At 32.1% G+C, this 17,120-nt stretch overlaps 1 protein-coding gene across 8 annotated transcripts in view; it reads right to left on the bottom strand.

Annotated features, from left to right (window-relative positions):
• Window positions 1-17,120, bottom strand: part of TBCK (TBC1 domain containing kinase) — a 288,273-nt gene that overhangs the window by 153,805 nt on the left and 117,348 nt on the right. For all 8 annotated transcript variants that reach the window (XM_077142625.1, XM_077142621.1, XM_077142622.1 and 5 more), the window contains 3 exons: window positions 16,395-16,445; window positions 13,959-14,042; window positions 1,957-2,042 (listed from right to left, as the gene is read on the bottom strand). In XM_077142625.1, the coding sequence (XP_076998740.1) occupies window positions 1,957-2,042; window positions 13,959-14,042; window positions 16,395-16,445 (221 nt within the window). The remainder of the gene's footprint in view (window positions 1-1,956; window positions 2,043-13,958; window positions 14,043-16,394; window positions 16,446-17,120) is intronic.

The following is a 17,120-nucleotide window of genomic DNA, read 5'->3' as shown; positions in this document are numbered from 1 at the left end:
CTTACCTTTCATGTCATTGCTATAATTTTATTTCTACCTTGCTATTAACCCTTGTAAAATTGGCCTTATGTAAAAATACATAACCATAAATATTTAATTACATGTACAAATGTGACAATTAGATGAGAGACTATATTTAAGAGTATGAAGCAGTGCTTGACAAATAAGAAGCATTTAATGTGTTGAACTTTTTAACATTGATTTGCTCACTACTACTTCTTGTGTCATACTCATTCAGAGTCCAAATTTTCTAAAGATATTCTTTCTTCTGTTATTTCTTTCTTAATACTATATATGTTTATGAATATGTCTAAAGGTTTTATCAGACTGTCCTTATAATTCCATACATATATGTCTCTATAAATGTGTTTTATCAATGTGTAACACTGAATCAATTCAGTTTTCTGCTCAGTACTGAGAACAACCTAATTAGACACTTTCAAGAGCACATTTTGAAAATAATTATCCCTTCTTTTGGTTTGTATCTTAGTTACTACCATTCTTTTTCATTTATTACTTAATTTGCATTCTTTCCCCAAAATCCAATGCTATTACCAACTCAACTATGATTTATTCAATTATTATTATTTTTTCTCAAAAATCCAACATCATTGCCAACTCAACCATCAATCCTTCAATAAATTTCCTAACTCTAGCCTAAGATTTAATTTAGCATTGTGTTATACTTCACATTTATAATTTGAGGCAAGAAATTTAGGGTAACATAAAACGATTATAGGGTTTGTCTTTGTTTTGTTGCCATTTACTTCTTGTTTTAAAGCCTTTATGTGTTCTTTATGGGACTCTCACTGAATAAATCATATACTTAAATGAAAGATGTTTCTCCAAAAGCCAAGAAGCAAATGGTACTGTAAATGTTAAGAATGGTTATTTTAGGTCTGAGGATAAACATCACAGCTACAGAACAATACAAAGAGCAATCAACTAGGAGTAAGGAGAAGGTTTTAGTAAGGAGACATAGGCTTTAGTCCCCAGTCTGCCAATGGAAGGTATACCCAGAATGTGGGTGGCTGAGGTGGGGATGCGTAATGATGTTGGTTAAAGTTTTAGTTATGTGACCAATTAGTTTTATCTTCCCAAAGACTAAATTCCTTATCTGTTAAATGTTGAAAATATATGCTTCACACAACTTACAGATTTGTTTTGAGAAGCAAATGAAAAAATACTTTTAAGAAAGTATTTTTAAACTTCAAAGAACTATGTGAATATTTATACTATGTGTTACTGTTAATACTTTAAATTCATTCATTGAGTGTTAGTATAAACATTTTTATCCTTAACCTTGCACATCAAGGATACGTGCCTTTAACAGGAAAAGCATGATCAGGAGACAAAGAAGGTTAAGATAGAATAAGATTTCTAACTTAAAAAGCATTTTTTTGAGGTTTACAAAAACCTATGATACTATACTCTAACTGCCCTTTAAAGGATGCTTTACTCAGTGTCAGGTACCACTAAATGAGTAACTGCTCAGTCATACACTCACTAAACTTTGACCTGAACTCTAACTTGTAGTCTGAAATGGACTACTGAGAAGCTAAAGAGGTAAGCCCAAATCTGGCAAAGCTTCCAAGCTAATTATATCAAGAAAAACAGAAGCAGCTACTTAAGAATTTATTATGTACAAGTTTCTTATGTCTTAAAAAAATAGTCCTGAATATCATAAACTCTAAGTGAAAATCTTTCACAGCGCTGTATAACAATCACATTAACAGGTTTTTAAAACCATCTGATACATTCAACATGTTAGAAAAATAAATAAAAATGAGAATATAGAAAGTAACTAAACAAATTTACAACAAAAGTCCATAACTTGCAGCAATGACTTGTTCAGATATGGACCTCTCATGACAACAAAATTTTAAAAACTCTTTTGTACTGCTATTTTCTGCTATATTGTTTACCTCATGTTCTATTAATGAACCAAGTACTTACATCTGGAATAAAGCCAATCTCATTGAGATGATTACTCAGCTCTGGATCATGGAATGCAATCATCTGAGAGAACACTGTGAGATACTCTGAAATGACAAGAAAGTTTAAGGCAATCATCATTTCACCTAAAATAGAGACATTTAATTAAAATAAATTATAGTTTTATTTACATAGTTACATAATATTGTCTATGAATGAAATTTTTGAATGACATTTAATTTATCCATGAAAAAAACATGTCTTAATAGTTAATTTCCTGTTTTGTTACAATTTCAATTCACTGCTAATTATTAAATAAACATACCAAGAATCTATGCCACAACTTACTTCCAGCCTTCACAGTTATTAATCTCCTAAGTCACAAATTACACACATGATGAATGATGTTTTCCCATTAAGGTCTACAAATACATTTTCTTTAGTGATATTAAATCTTTTTTGCATTTATTGAATGTTCAGAAAGAGTAACATATCCTTAAATAAGGAACAACACTTAGAAACAGTGACAAATAGAATAATTATGCCTCAAAGTTGTTTATCCATACAGAATTGGCATCTGTTCTAGTTCTAACATATTTGGCATGTTTAGGAATAAGAATTAACATCATACCAATCAGAAAACAGGCACTCAAAAGGCAATTAAAATCTGTGTTGTTAATTTAAATTCCATTCTAATTCTTAAGGTTCAGTGTAGAATGTGAGAAATATTTTACTTTTTCCGTTCTTTCAACATATGATTCTTGCCAATTTACTCACTATGTTCTAATCTAAAAAAGATATTAGTAACAATCAACTCAAAGGCAAGCAACCATCAAATTTTTAATAATTATAAAAATGAATTTAATACATATTTCAAAAGGGTTCATCTTTTTTTCTTTTGAGACTGACAGAACAATAACTCAAGGTTTCCCTTAATTAATATCCTCAATTCCCTCCTTCAGTAAAGTAACAGGATTATTTTCAAACCAATATTTGTTGAAAATTTGTCCAAAAATAATGTTTCTTTTTCAGTTTTTACATCTTTATTTTTAATGTTATGAAAAATTACTAAATCATTGACAGTAGGAGTAAAAATGTAGCATCCCTATTTTACTCAATTAGAGCCTTGCTTCTAGTGACCACAATGCATTTTATAATTATTTACCTATAAGCAATACCACATATTTTACAAAGAGGAGAATAAACTGCCACCCGCCCATCAAAATCAGGTGGTATACTTAACGTAATAATAAAGCTGAATTCTGGATCAAATGTGAACTTATACCTATAGCTGTTTGATACAGAATAAGCATTTAGTTAAGAGCTTTTTGATTTCTTACATTTGTTAATCCTAATACAACAGAATTCATTCTGTTCATGCACTGTCTCACCTTTTCCTCTCAGACCAAAAATGATACAATTCACATCAGCCTCAGCAGTAATAAATCAGAGTGAAGACCAAGGAGATATTTGAAAGTCCTAGAAATCTTTTGGATTCAACAACTTTTTTTTTTCTCCTTCCCATAAGTGACGGCATATTTAAGGTCCCAATTTACCCAGGACCTGGGTATGTATATATGTATGTAACATCAGCAATCAAAGGCATTCATTCGATTTTATGTTCTACAAAGCATACTTTCTTTATTTATTATGCTGTATGGTGGGGTCACATTTCATTATTTTTCCATGTGATTATCCCATTATTGCAGCACCATTTGTTGAATTTTTTGTTTGTCTTTTGCTCACTTGTTTTGCTTGTTTGTTTGTTTTTTGGGAAGTGCATGGACTGGAAATCGAAACCAGGTCTCCCCAAGCAAGAATTCTACCACCGAACTACCCTTGCACCCCCCACTTATTTATTTTTTTATTTCATTTTATTTTTTGCATGGGCAGGCACCGGGAAGTGAACTTATTTTTAATTGCAGTAAAATATACATAATTTAAATGGAAAATTCTTTGACATCGAGTACATTGACACTATCATATAACTTTCACCACTATCTCTTTCCAGACAATTTTTGTCATTCCAAACTAAAACTCATACTCATTTAGTTAGCAATTTCTCATTCTCCACTCTCCCCATCCCTGGTAACCATTATTCTACTTTCTAAGAATTTCTTTATTCTAATAAATATTTCATAAAAGAGAAATCATACAATATTTGTACTTTTGTGTCTGGCTTATTTAACTCAACATGTTGTCTTCAAGGTTCATCCATACTGTTGCATGTATCCTAGCTTCATTACTTTTTACAGTCAAATAATATCCACTGTATGTAGAGACCACATTCCACTTATTCATTCATTGTTGAAAGATCCTTGGGTTGTTTCCACCATTCAGCAATTGTGAATAATGTTCTTATGAATATCAGTGTACACATATCTGTTCAAGTTCCTGTTTTCAATTCTTTTGGGTTTACAGCTAGAAGTGGAATTTCCAGGTAATATGGTAATTCTATGTTTAACTATCTGAGGAACCAGTAAAATGTTTTCCACAGTGGCAATGAAACATTCATATCTCCCCCAACAATATACAAAAATTCCTATTTTTCTGCATCTTTGTCAACACTTGTTATTCCCAGTTTTTTTTTTAAAAATAATAGCCATCCTAGTAGATGTGAAATGGTATTTCAGTGTGGTTTTAATTTGCATTTCTCTAATGGCTAATGGTGTTGAGCATCTTCTCATATAATTATTGGCCATCTGAATATCTTCTTTGGGGAAATATCTATTCAAATCCTTGGCCTATTTTTAAATTGGGCTATCTTTCTGTTGCTGAGTTGTAGGAGTTCTTTATATAGTCTAGATTTCAAACCCTTATCAAGTATATGGTTTGAACTATTTTCTCCCATTCTGTATAATGTCTTTTCACTTTAAAAGGAGAGATCTACTTATGGCTAAATGACCATAAATATGTCTTATATGTTATTTGTTCTTCAATTGTAATACTACCACTTTTTTATACATTTTAGTTACTTTTGTTGGGTACCATTTTGATTTCCTTCTTTACTTTTCATTATATTTGTTATTTTCTTAGTATTTGCCTTTGTAATTATAATTAATATCTTAAGTCAGTAACAACCTAGTTTGACTAGTACCAACCTAGTTTCAGTAGTACGCAAAGTCTCTGCTCTAATATATCGTCACCCTTTCCCTTTCATATTGTTGTTGTGTTAAATTACATCTTTATACATTGTATGCCCATTAACATGGATATTAAATGTTATTTTACAATATTTGTCTATTAAGTCTTATAGAGTAGAAAAAGCATTTATAAACTTAAACTCAGTAATTCAGCATTTTATATTTTCCTATGTAATCATCTTTACCAGCGTTCTTTATTTCTTCTTATGGCTTCGGGCTTTGAGTTACTGTCTAGTATCCTTTTATTTCAGCCTGAAGAACTTCCTTTAGCACTTCTTGAAGGGCAGTCTTCTGGTAATAAACTGTTTCAGCTTTTGTTTATCTGTAAATGTCTTAATTCCTCCTTCATTTTTGAAAGGTAATATTGCTGGATATAGAATTCTTGGTTGACATTTTTTTTCTTTAAGGACTTTAAATACGTCATCTCATTATTTTCTGGTCTCCATGGTTTCTGAAGAGACATCTACCATCAGTCTTATATGTGACAAGCTGCTTTTCTCTTGCTGCTTTAAAAAAATCCTCTTTGGATTTTGACAATGTCATTATGTGTCTTGGTATAGATCTCTTAAATTCTATCCTACTTTGAATTCATTGAGCTTCCTGGGTGTGTATATTCATTCTTTCATCAGACTTGGGAAGTTTTTAGCCATTATTTTTTCAAATACTTTTTTCTGTCTCTTTCTCTTTCTCTTGTTCTTCTTGAACTTCAATGATGTATATGTTGGTGCACTTGATTGCATCTTACAGGTCCCTTAGTCTCTGTTCAATTTTCTTCACTATTTTTTCTTTTTGCTCTTCACACTGGTTAATTCCAATTTTCTTAAGGTTCACTGATACTGTCTTCTGCCTATTCAAATCTGCTGTTCAATCTGTTTAATGAGTTTTGTTTTGTTTTTGCTTTTGTTTTTTTTGCATGGGCAGGCACCGGGAATCGAATATAATGAGTTTTTTATTGAAATTACTATACTTTGCAGCTCTAAGATTTCTCTTTGGTTCCTTTTTATAATTTCTATGTCGTTATTTTGTTCAGACAATGTTTTCCTAGTTTTCTTTGTATAAGGATTCCTTTATATCATTGAACGTATTTAAGGCAGTTGATTTAAAGCCTTCAACTAGCTGTTCCAATGTATAAGCTTCCTCAGGGATGGTTTCTGGCAAATTCTTTCTTCTTGTAAATGGGCCATATTTTCCTGTTTCCGTAAGTGTTTTTAATTTTTTTGTTAAGGATTGGACATTCTAGGTATTATGTTGTCATAACTCTAGAAATCTAGTTCTCTTACTCCTCTGGGATTGCCAGTATCTTTGTAATTGTTGTTGTTGAGGTTTGTAGCCACAATTTGTTGCTTTTCCAAACTGTTTTTGCTCCCAAATGGGGAATGGAAAGAGAAAAGAGAGAAAAAAGGTATTGTTTTTTTAAGATTCCTCTGCCACCTTTGCTTCAGGGGTCTCTGAAGAGTGGCTGCCTCAGAGCCAGCCCCACAACACTCTGAAGTGGCTGGTAAAAGCAGTGATCACAGATCAGACCAACCACTCTTGGATTTTGGGTTGTTACATGCCTTATGGAGAAAATATGAGTGTTAGATAACCTTCATTTAGGCATGAGTTATAGTACTCTTGGCCATGAGTTCAAAGTTAATCAAACAACACCTATTTAATGAATTCCAATTACCTACCACCAATGAGATTTCTGATTAAACTTGCTTAAATTTATTTTCTGAGGCTTTGTTTAAATGTTGCTCTAAAATTTTCTGAAAGTAGTGATATTATTTCTAGATAGAGTTAAAAGGGGCAGTCTCTAAAAGACTGGTGAAACAAAGAACTTCCTAGGGAATCAACATATGCAAATTTAAGGAATAAGCAAAAGATATAAAGGGTCTTAAGCAGAAACATACATAAAACAAGGTTATATATTTATTGGTTGGGGAAATGTTGTGACCAAAGGCTCATACGAACCTAATCATGTATTTCCCCCATAAGCAATACTTTGGTATTTGCTAATTCTGTGTTTGCAGGGACTTTATAGAATGTAACTACTGCAAATGAGAACTGAATTTCTAACTACTGCAAATGAGAACTGAATTTCTAACCTAGGATGTCGATGAAAAGGCAAATGCTAGTCTCTAAAAAAAAAAAATGTATTTAGGATATCTTTCCCTTAAATTTCAAGTGAAATTTAACATTATACTACTGCAAAAACCCGTGCCCAATGTTAATTTTCTATACTTTAATGAAACCTTTTATCTTTAAATGTTTTGCAATGAGATAAAATAGTCTTATTCCTTGTTAATCCTTTCTTGCTCTTAATCTTGTTCCTCATTTTAAAACAACTTATTTATTACCTACTTTTTAATGGAAATCTCCAAACAATTCACATAAGGATTTCACATGGACACAATATTTTTGTGCAGCTATTTATAAATAAGGCTTTTTTTTTTTTTTTACATGGGCAGGCACCGGGAATCGAACCTGGGTCCTCTGGCATGGCAGGCGAGCATTCTTGCCTGCTGAGCCACCGTGGCCTGCCCAAGATATTATGTTATTTTGGCTATACATTGATGCTATTGAAACATATACTTTAATTCTAATTTTTATTATTATTATTATTTTTTTACATGGGCAGGCACTGGGAATCAAACCCAGGTCCTCTGGCATGGCAGGCAAGCATTCTTGCCTGCTGAGCCAGCGTGGTCCGCCACTCTGTTTTACTAAAAAAACTCCACAAAATAGATAAAGATATGAATTTCAGAAAATCCTACATATAAGTATCCTTATTTTTCCCTTTCTGTCATGTCTTTCAGCTTTCTCTCTTTTAGGTGGAGTAAAAAGATGAAAGATTATGGATGACAGGTGAAAGTAAACAGTTGTCTCTGCTCACAAATCACAAATTATATTCTCAGTTTCTGTAAATATTTGTTATTTTCCATCAGTTGCCAGTTTTCCAAATCATTTGGTGATTTCTGTGATTCATAGTACTCAAAAAAAAAGCCAATATTATTTCACTGAAAATGAACCCAAAGGAGATTATTTCCTATTACAAAGTCTGTGAGTTGTAAATGTGGCTTACTAACTAAAGCCACAAGAATGAGCACCAACTTTTAGTCTAAATGTAAAGAGAAGAGAAAGGGAAGAAAAAGTTAATCTTCAGGGTTATATTTGTGAGTCACTTTTCGTTTTTGCTTACATAATATATTTTGGTGAAAAATATGGAAGTAAACTCACTTATAGTTTCTAATAAAAGTAGAACATTTTCTGTCTCAAGAAAAATCTCCCCAGTCACATAATGCAAGATATTATTTTGAAAGGCAAGGCTGTACATTCTATGTACTCCTTACTACCTCTCCATAGCCCATCATTTGAGTCACAACCTGTAAATGATTTGCATTAAACTGGAAATAAGCAATTCACTACTTTTCTAAATACATAACTAATAGTGAAATTGCATATTCTTGCTCTCTCTGCCACTGTTTGGTAGGATAGGAGATTTATTTTTATAATCCTAGATTAGACAATTGGACTTTTGACTTTGAATGCCTATATTCCTTCCTCCCTCCCTCCCCATCAAAGAGTTGTTGAACGTCTATGTGTAGTGTGACCATATACCCTAATTTGCCTGGGAGGATAGCAGTTTGTACTTGTAGATTCAGTATCTGGTGCAGTTAGTGCCAATTTTGATGTTCAGAAGTATCCCAACTTACTTATATAGTCACCCAAGTTATGAGTGACACTATATTAAATGAAAGGGACATCACAGTGAACAAGATCTCCCTCTTGCCATCAAAAGATTTAAAATGTCATATGCAAGTAAAAAGAAAATTGTGGGATTTTCACCTGATTTTATTTCCCAGATTTATCTGGTGTCTCCTCCATCTTTTTTTCTTTGACTTTTAGCAACAACATCTTTCCATAGTCCAAATGTGAATATGACTTGGTTTTAAAAAACAATACAAGTAGAAGATATATTTAATGTTATGCCAAAATTCCTTTGGCTGTTTTGACCAATAAAATACAGAGAATGACTTCAAAGAGCAGCTTATCATGTCTTATAGATCAGTTTCCTAGGAAGCTCCTTTCCTGATTGCAAAAATGACATTAAGGTATAGTTGAGTTTTCCACCAAGGATCAGTTCCTATTCTAAATATCTAAATGGCTATTAATCCTTCATTGGCCCAAAGTGACCTTTCCTCTCTTGAATAGCCTGCTGTACAAGTTATAAGCCTATTTTGCAATATCTCTGAAACTATAGTCAATATATCCCTATCAAATGGTTCCATCTTTTTCAAACTAGTTCTCTATGATTCTGAATCTTAGAGTAATTTTAGTAATCTTAGATAATATAGGGGGCCAACCCTGAGTTGTCCAATGAGTAAAATATTATTTTTTAAGTCCCTGTATATTGATACCTAATCAACTCAATAGCATTTTTGCTGGGGATAAGCCAATAGTGCCAAAAAATTAATTTTTTCATTTGGGACAAAGTGATTACATTTATTATCTTCTTAAAAAATGTCTGCAGGTAACAAGGTAATAGGACAAGGGCTAAAAAGAAAGAGAATAACTTGATTATTAAATAATTTTTATATTCACCTGTAGGAGGCAAAACATTTGAGATTTTTATGAGTATATAAACATACTTTAGTTAAAAACTTAAAAATAAAAATTCTTAAACTTCTAGTAGTGTCTAATTATAAAAACAATTTTTTTCCAAAGAGCAACTGAAGTTGTTATTGAATATAGAAACTTGCAAATTCTGCAGAGATAATATAATATGTAAGCGTTTTTGCATTCACTCTTTTGGACTGAGCAAGTAATTTCATACGACAGGGGACTTTTCCAAAATTTAAGGGGAAAAAGTGTGCATGTGATATATATATATACATATATCGATCAAAATCATTGTTAATTGGAAGTTTAAAGCTTACAACAACTACAAAACAAATATGGGAAATGATAAAATAAGCTGAATATTTCAAATTCCAAGCGTAAAAACCACTTAGAAATGAACAATTCTTCTTCTATCAAACTTCAGTAAACTATAAATTGTGTACTTTTACAGCTCCTTATTCAGCTCTTCATTCCTCTTCCTTATTGTGCTGGTTTGAAAGGAAGTGTGCCCCCTAAGAAAAGCCATGTTTTAATATAAATCCCATTTCATAAAGGTAGAATAATCTCTATTCAATACTGTATGTTTGAAACTGTGATCAGATCATCTCCCTGGATGATGTGATTTAGTCAAGAGTGGTTGTTAAACTGGATTAAGGGATGACATGTCTCCACCCATTTGGGTGGGTCTTGATTGGTTTATTGGAGTCCTGTAAAAGAGGAAATATTTCAGAGAATGAGAGATTCAGAGAGAGAGAGCAGAGAGTCCACGAGCCAGCAACCTTTGGAGATGAAGAAGGAAAATGTCTCCCGGGCAGCTTCATGAAACCGGAAGCCAGGAGAGAAAGCTAGCAGATGACGCCGTGTTCACCATGCGCCCTTCCAGCTGAGAGAGAAGCCCTGACTGTGTTTGCCATGTGCCTTCTCACTTGAGAGAGAAACCCTGAACTTCATTGGCCTTCTTGAACCAAGGTATCTTTCCCTGGATGCCTTTGATTGAACATTTCTATAGACTTATTTTAATTGGGACATTTTCTTGGCCTTAGAACTGTAAACTAGCAACTCATTAAATTCCCCTTGTTAAAGGCCATTCCGTTTCTGGTATATTGCATTCCGGCAGCTAGCAAACTAGAACACTTATTCAGTTGTCTATTACTCTCCTCCCTACCTCATGTATTGGATCTGACTATTGGCTGTTTTATTAATCCACTCCGTACTCTTTTACTGCAGTCCTTTTTTTTAAAAAAAAATACAAAAACAAAAACAAGAACAAGAACAAAAAAAAAATGCAAACAATAAAAAAACAAACCAAAACAAAAACTCCAACTTCTTCCTCTGTGCTAACATGGCAATTTATATACTTACAGTTATTTAGCTGTATTTCCCTTACCACATTATGACATCCCAGGGGAAGGAATTGGATGATATTCATCTTAAGAACCCCAATACCTTAAAGAGTGCCTGGTACAGTGCAGAGCAATTACTTATAGAAAGATTTAATTAACTGAAACCATGCTTCATTTTCTTATATATAGCCAATATAAAAATTGAACAAATGATTTAAAACAACTTGTCTTCCCTGTATTGATAAGATCCAGAATATACAGAGAATTTCTACAAGCAAGAACAGCAGCCACAACCACAACCACAACAACAAAACAACCAAATTAAGAAATGGGCAAAGAACTTGAATAGGAATTTCTCCAAAGAAAATATAAAATTGTCCAATAAGCATAAAGACACTAAACATCACCAACCTTTAGGGAAATGCAAATCAAAACCACCATATAAGATAATATTTCACACCCACAAGGATGACTCTTATTAAAAAAACAGAAAATAACAAGAATTAGTGAGAATGCAAAGAAGGTGGAACTACAATGCATTGTTGGTGGGGATGTAAAAGGGTAGAGCCACTGTGGAAAGCAGTATAGCAGTTTCTCAAAAAGTTGAATATAGAATTACTATATAATATGGCAATTCACTTCTAGGTATAAACCCAAGGAAAGTGAAAACAGGGTTTCAAACAGATACTTGTACACTGATGTTCATAGTGGCACTATTCAGAGGAGTCAAAAGGTGGAAACAATTCAAGAATCCAACAACAAATGAATGGATAAACAATGGATAGTCTTACTAAATTAATCTACAAGCAGAAAGCAGCTTCCTTCCTATAAGACACATTCCTCCTTGATTATTAAAAGTCAAAGTAAAAAAGTTAAAATCTTAAAAAATGTTTTCAAATTAATCCCAAATTTAGACAAGTCCATATTCTAGGAACGTGCAGAAAATTGGGAATTGTCATATGCTGTTAATAACAATGTGAACTGCTGTAACTTTTTGAACAGTAATTTTCTAATATATAGTAACATCTAAAACATACAACCCTTTAACCTATTCTTTTTCCCTCCCAAATCTTTCTAATGTTCTTTTAAACTATAAATATTCATTAGCTAGATGTTAATCTATCTTCTTCATTTTTGAAAACTAATTCCTAGTAAGAAAGGAACCTTATCATCATTACTATAAATGGTACATAGTATAAATATATCAAGTCACTAAATATCTACATGGCTAATTGGGTTAGGGATTTATGATTTATTCAAAATCTCTTCAAAGTATAACTTACAAACTGTTCAGAAAGTTATTTTTCTGTACATTACTCATTGAACATTATTCTCTCTACATTTTTCTTCTTTTAACTTTATAGATATAAACATATTCACATCAAACCAAATAATTTCAAAATACAAATATAAGTCCATAGAATTTATACTTCAGAAGTAACAGAGAGACACTGGAACATTATTTCAAATCTGAGCCCTCATTTACATTGTAGATGCAAAAGAGGCATATAAATGATTATATGCCACATATACAATATGCCACAATAGTAAAATAATTTTTAAATTATTTTTCTCTGTATGTCAATGCAAATGATGCTGGAAAAAAATGTTTTTATTTGCTGAATTATTTATATATATTCCATATCTCCAATTTTAATCTCTTTAACTTTTTAATTTACATTTCCCTTCCTGCATTCTTTTTAATTATTTTCTCAGTATGTTGACCTCTGATACTATAATTTTACACTAATTTCTAAGAAAAAGTATTATTGAGACTGAACCTACTTATATCAGAATTTTTGATAGATCAGACTCAGTTTCTAATTTTTCTATTTCATCAATTCAAACAGTGCTTACTACAATTTAAATATGTATATAATTAAAACATAGTACCAGCTTCAAGTTGTCTAAAATTTGGTAGACTAAATGAGATATAAATGTAGAAGTAAAACCTCTAAAACAGGGAGTGTCGGACAAATGCTATAAAAATAGTAAATGGAGTGACTGTGTGACTATCTTTTATCTGCTCTAAAAATATATATATACAAAAAAATAAGAAAATTATCCACCCTGAAAATATTTAGAATCTTGTTGAAAGGATAGGACATAAAACAATATGTAATGCCATGGTATAATGATACTAGAAAAAAAAATTGCAAATATAATTGACAACATCAACAAATAATAGCATTTATTGAATTTTTCAATATGCCAGACATTTGCATATTTTATTACATTTAATATTCATAGCAATATTTTACTATATGAGGAAAAGATTACCCAGAGAATTTAAGGAATTTGCCAAAGATCACACAAGAAATACATACTGAAGCTTACATACAAAACAAGGTTTGTCTGATTCAAAAGTGCCTATTATTAACTTTTGTGTTATACTACCTCCAAAAAGCATTGAGAAATTATATAAGTTTGAAGAGGGATGAAGTAGTACTGAAAGAATTCACAAATGGGTCACACTCTAACTTGAACCTCCATGAAGAAAGTATATTTTAAGTAGAAGAAAGAGGAAAGATATTTTGGGTGGAGAAAAACATGCAGATTGAGGCAAATAAATTTTTAATATTCTGTTTGCTTACAATAAATAAAGCTTGTACATTTTACTAATTCACAATAGGCTCACTCTGTGGGGAAATTAAAAATTGTGGGCAATTTTAATATGAAAGAGACAAACAGCAATCTCTTTTTCTTTTCTTTAAGACTAGTATGCCTGTACTTGTACAGAATTGAGTTCAGACATTAAACAGTCATTACAAAATACAATAATTCTTTTTGAACTTGGAGGAAAAACTAAAAACTTTACGATCTATCTTCACGGGTCTTAGCTGATTATCTCCATAATTTATTGAGTCAAAAACATAAATTTAATTGAGTATAAGTTACTTTCCTTGTTAAAAGACAAAGAATGACATTTGCTTACCTTGTATGACATGTGAGTTGTCTTTCAAAAAGAAGTTATATAGGTATTTAGGAATAAAAGCAGACATACATGCATAAGCCAAAGCTGTGAAAGAATAAGGCAAAGATATATAACAAATTAGTTAATGGGGTAAATGACCATAAGTTCTTTACGTAGCATACTTTTATTGAGTCTATATTAAGAAACAGTTATGGTAAGTGCTGGAAACACATCTGAAAAAGCAGAAAATTTCTCTATTCTTTAAAACAGAAAATATTTTGGACAACAAAAGATAGTTGTTTTAGGAACTTTTCAATTTCAAATTATTCGACAATAATGTTATTCGACAATAATAGAAATTATATGACCAGAACTTTACAAATGTTTTCCATCTCTAAATATGACCATTACTAATGAGCCACACAAGACTCAATACTCTTTTTTTTTTTAATTCGGTAAGTTGTAGAAATTATGCAGAAAATACGGAGTTCCCATCAAGCCCCCCTTATTATTAGCACCTTGCATTAGTGTGGAACATTTGTTACAAATGATGAAGGAATGTCATTATTAATTCTAGTCCATGGTTGACATTAGGGTTCGTTGTTTCTGTTGTACAGTCCTATGTGTTTTTTTTTAAATTTGTATTCTAGTAACATATATATATAACCTAAATTTCCCCATTTAGCCACATCAAATGTATAATTCTATGCTGTTATCTGAATTAACTGAATTATTATCTGAAATTTGTTCATTTCTAATTATGATCATTGTTAATTAGCTACACAAATCTCATAATTCTTGATTACTATCAATGCAAACAATAGCTGAGAATTTTGGATTTAGGAATGTACATCATAAATTATACTTTCAAACACAGATCTCTTACTATTCTGGAATTGATTAGGTGATAATGGCCTCCACCAAACAAAACATAGCAAAAACTGTAGTCTAGACTAATGAATAATGATATTAGAGAGCAGAGCATTTTAAAAACCATTCAAATAGTGAAATTTCAGTTCTCTGAGATTATGTTATATCCATCCAGAAGATTATAAAAATTCTAATGACACAAAATAGGCAGAATTTGAAAGGATGGGAATTCTGGTATTGAGCATGGTAAAATGCTCTATAAGTACTGTGCTGGTTTGAAAGGATGTATGTCCCCTAGAAAAGACACGTTTTAATCAAATTCCCATTTTGTAAAGGCAGAATAATCCCTATTCAATACTGTATGTTTGAAACTGTAATCAGATCATCTCCCTGGAGATGTGATTTAATCAAGAGTGGTGGATTAGGTGACAACATGCCTCCACCCATTTGGGGGATTTGATAAATTTCTGGAGTCCTATAAAAGAGGAAACATTCTGGAGCATGAAGAAGCGATTCAGAGAGAGTAGAGCAGAATAACATAGCCATGAGAAGCAGAGTCAACAAGTCAGCAACCTTTGGAGATAAAAAGGAAAACGTCTTTCGTGGAACTTCATGAAACAGGAAGCCAGGAGAGAAAGCTAGCACTTGATGCCATGCTCACCATGTGCCCTTCCAGCTGAGAGAGAAGCCCTGACCGTGTTCGCCATGTGCTTCTCACATGAGAGAGAAACCCTGAACTTCAGCCTTCCTGAACCAAGGTATCTTTCCCTGGATGGATGCCTTTGGTTAAACATTTCTATAGACTTGTTTTAATTGGGATATTTTCTCAGCCTTAGAACTGTAAACTAGCAACTTATTAAATTCCCCTTTTTAAAAGCCATTCCATTTTTGGTATACTGCATTCCAGCAACTAGCAAACTAGAACAAGTATATAATTAAGGATTTGGGATTTGAGTAGATTTAACTACAAATTGTGTAGATTGAATAGCCAACTAAAAAAAGGCATTCAGCAGAGAGGAAGAAAACAAAAAAATCCGTGTAAAAAAGCTGCCAACAACAACAAAAGGAGCCATCACATTGGTATATGAATAATGAAATTCTAGACAAACAAAAGATAAATTCCCTGAAATAGAAAGTCATGTATGGATAGAGGAAGGAGAGTAAGTCTTCACTACTACCGTGAGGAGGTAGTGTTCAAAATGTTAGGCTTTGGAGATCCAAGATTACAGGAAAAGATAGCCAATATTAATTTCTTTACAAATATTTGAGAAAGTATTCTTAGACTGAAACCTAACCAGTCTCTACAGAGTCAGATTTTTCCAAAGTTTCCTAAAAATGGTCACCAAAGTGGATGAATACATAAAGACTACTCAGTCTTCCCAAATCTGTAGTCATTTCCTGGTCATCACTGAAGCTCTCCAGCAATAAATTAATTCTTAAAATTCTCTAAAATTAGTCTGATGGATTATTTCAGAGAAATCTGCAATATCTACCAGGGAGAGAAGATGCTTAAAAAAAAAGAACTGCTCATATTTGAATAAAATATTTTAGAAAAACAGTGATTATTTAAGTGATAAAGAGGCTTACCTTCATTATTGAAATTTAAATACAGGAATGGAGCACAAAGTGAGTCAAGTCCTGGTCATATGAGGAAAGGAATCAAATAAATACAATTCAGTAGAATTGCACATATACACCTTATTCAGTTCTCTGCATTACTTCTATATCGACAGAACATGATTAAGCATTACTCATTTAGAGATGTATTACTTCATGGGTTATTGTGAGAAGTAATTGATAATGTCTGGTATATAATAAATACCCAATATAAATCAGCTATTATCACTACTATTATTGGTTAAAGAAAGAAGTTTAATAATAGAGAAATATAAAAGTGTTGGAAGCCTGGGAACAAAGTCTCATATCTGACCATAGGTGTGTGGTCTTGGCAATCAGTTCACATCTCCAGCCACACTTTCCACCTAGGAGACGGGGATTGGTCTTATATGTTTCTTTGGGATTATGACATCAAAATTCTTTGAAAATTTGGAAGTGAGGTACAAATATATAGTATATATTTCTTGTTCTTAACAATGTTGCTCCTATGTTGTTGAAAGAATGTACAGAAATCTAGCTATAATTGTTACAAAGCTACAGAAGTCTTACAAAATGGTCAGAAGTAGGAAAAATAATAACTTCGTTTTAAGTTTCACCACTAAGAAAAAGAGAATTGAAATTATTTAAAAACCACTGCTCATTAACACTTTCCACAATAAGGCTGGGTGGAATGGTTCTATCATTTCTGAATTTTTC

This window comes from Tamandua tetradactyla, chromosome 24 (genome assembly GCF_023851605.1).
Source record: "Tamandua tetradactyla isolate mTamTet1 chromosome 24, mTamTet1.pri, whole genome shotgun sequence".
Taxonomy (NCBI): domain Eukaryota; kingdom Metazoa; phylum Chordata; class Mammalia; order Pilosa; family Myrmecophagidae; genus Tamandua; species Tamandua tetradactyla.
Note: the sequence above shows the minus strand (reverse complement) of the source record. Positions and strands in the feature narration are given on the sequence as shown.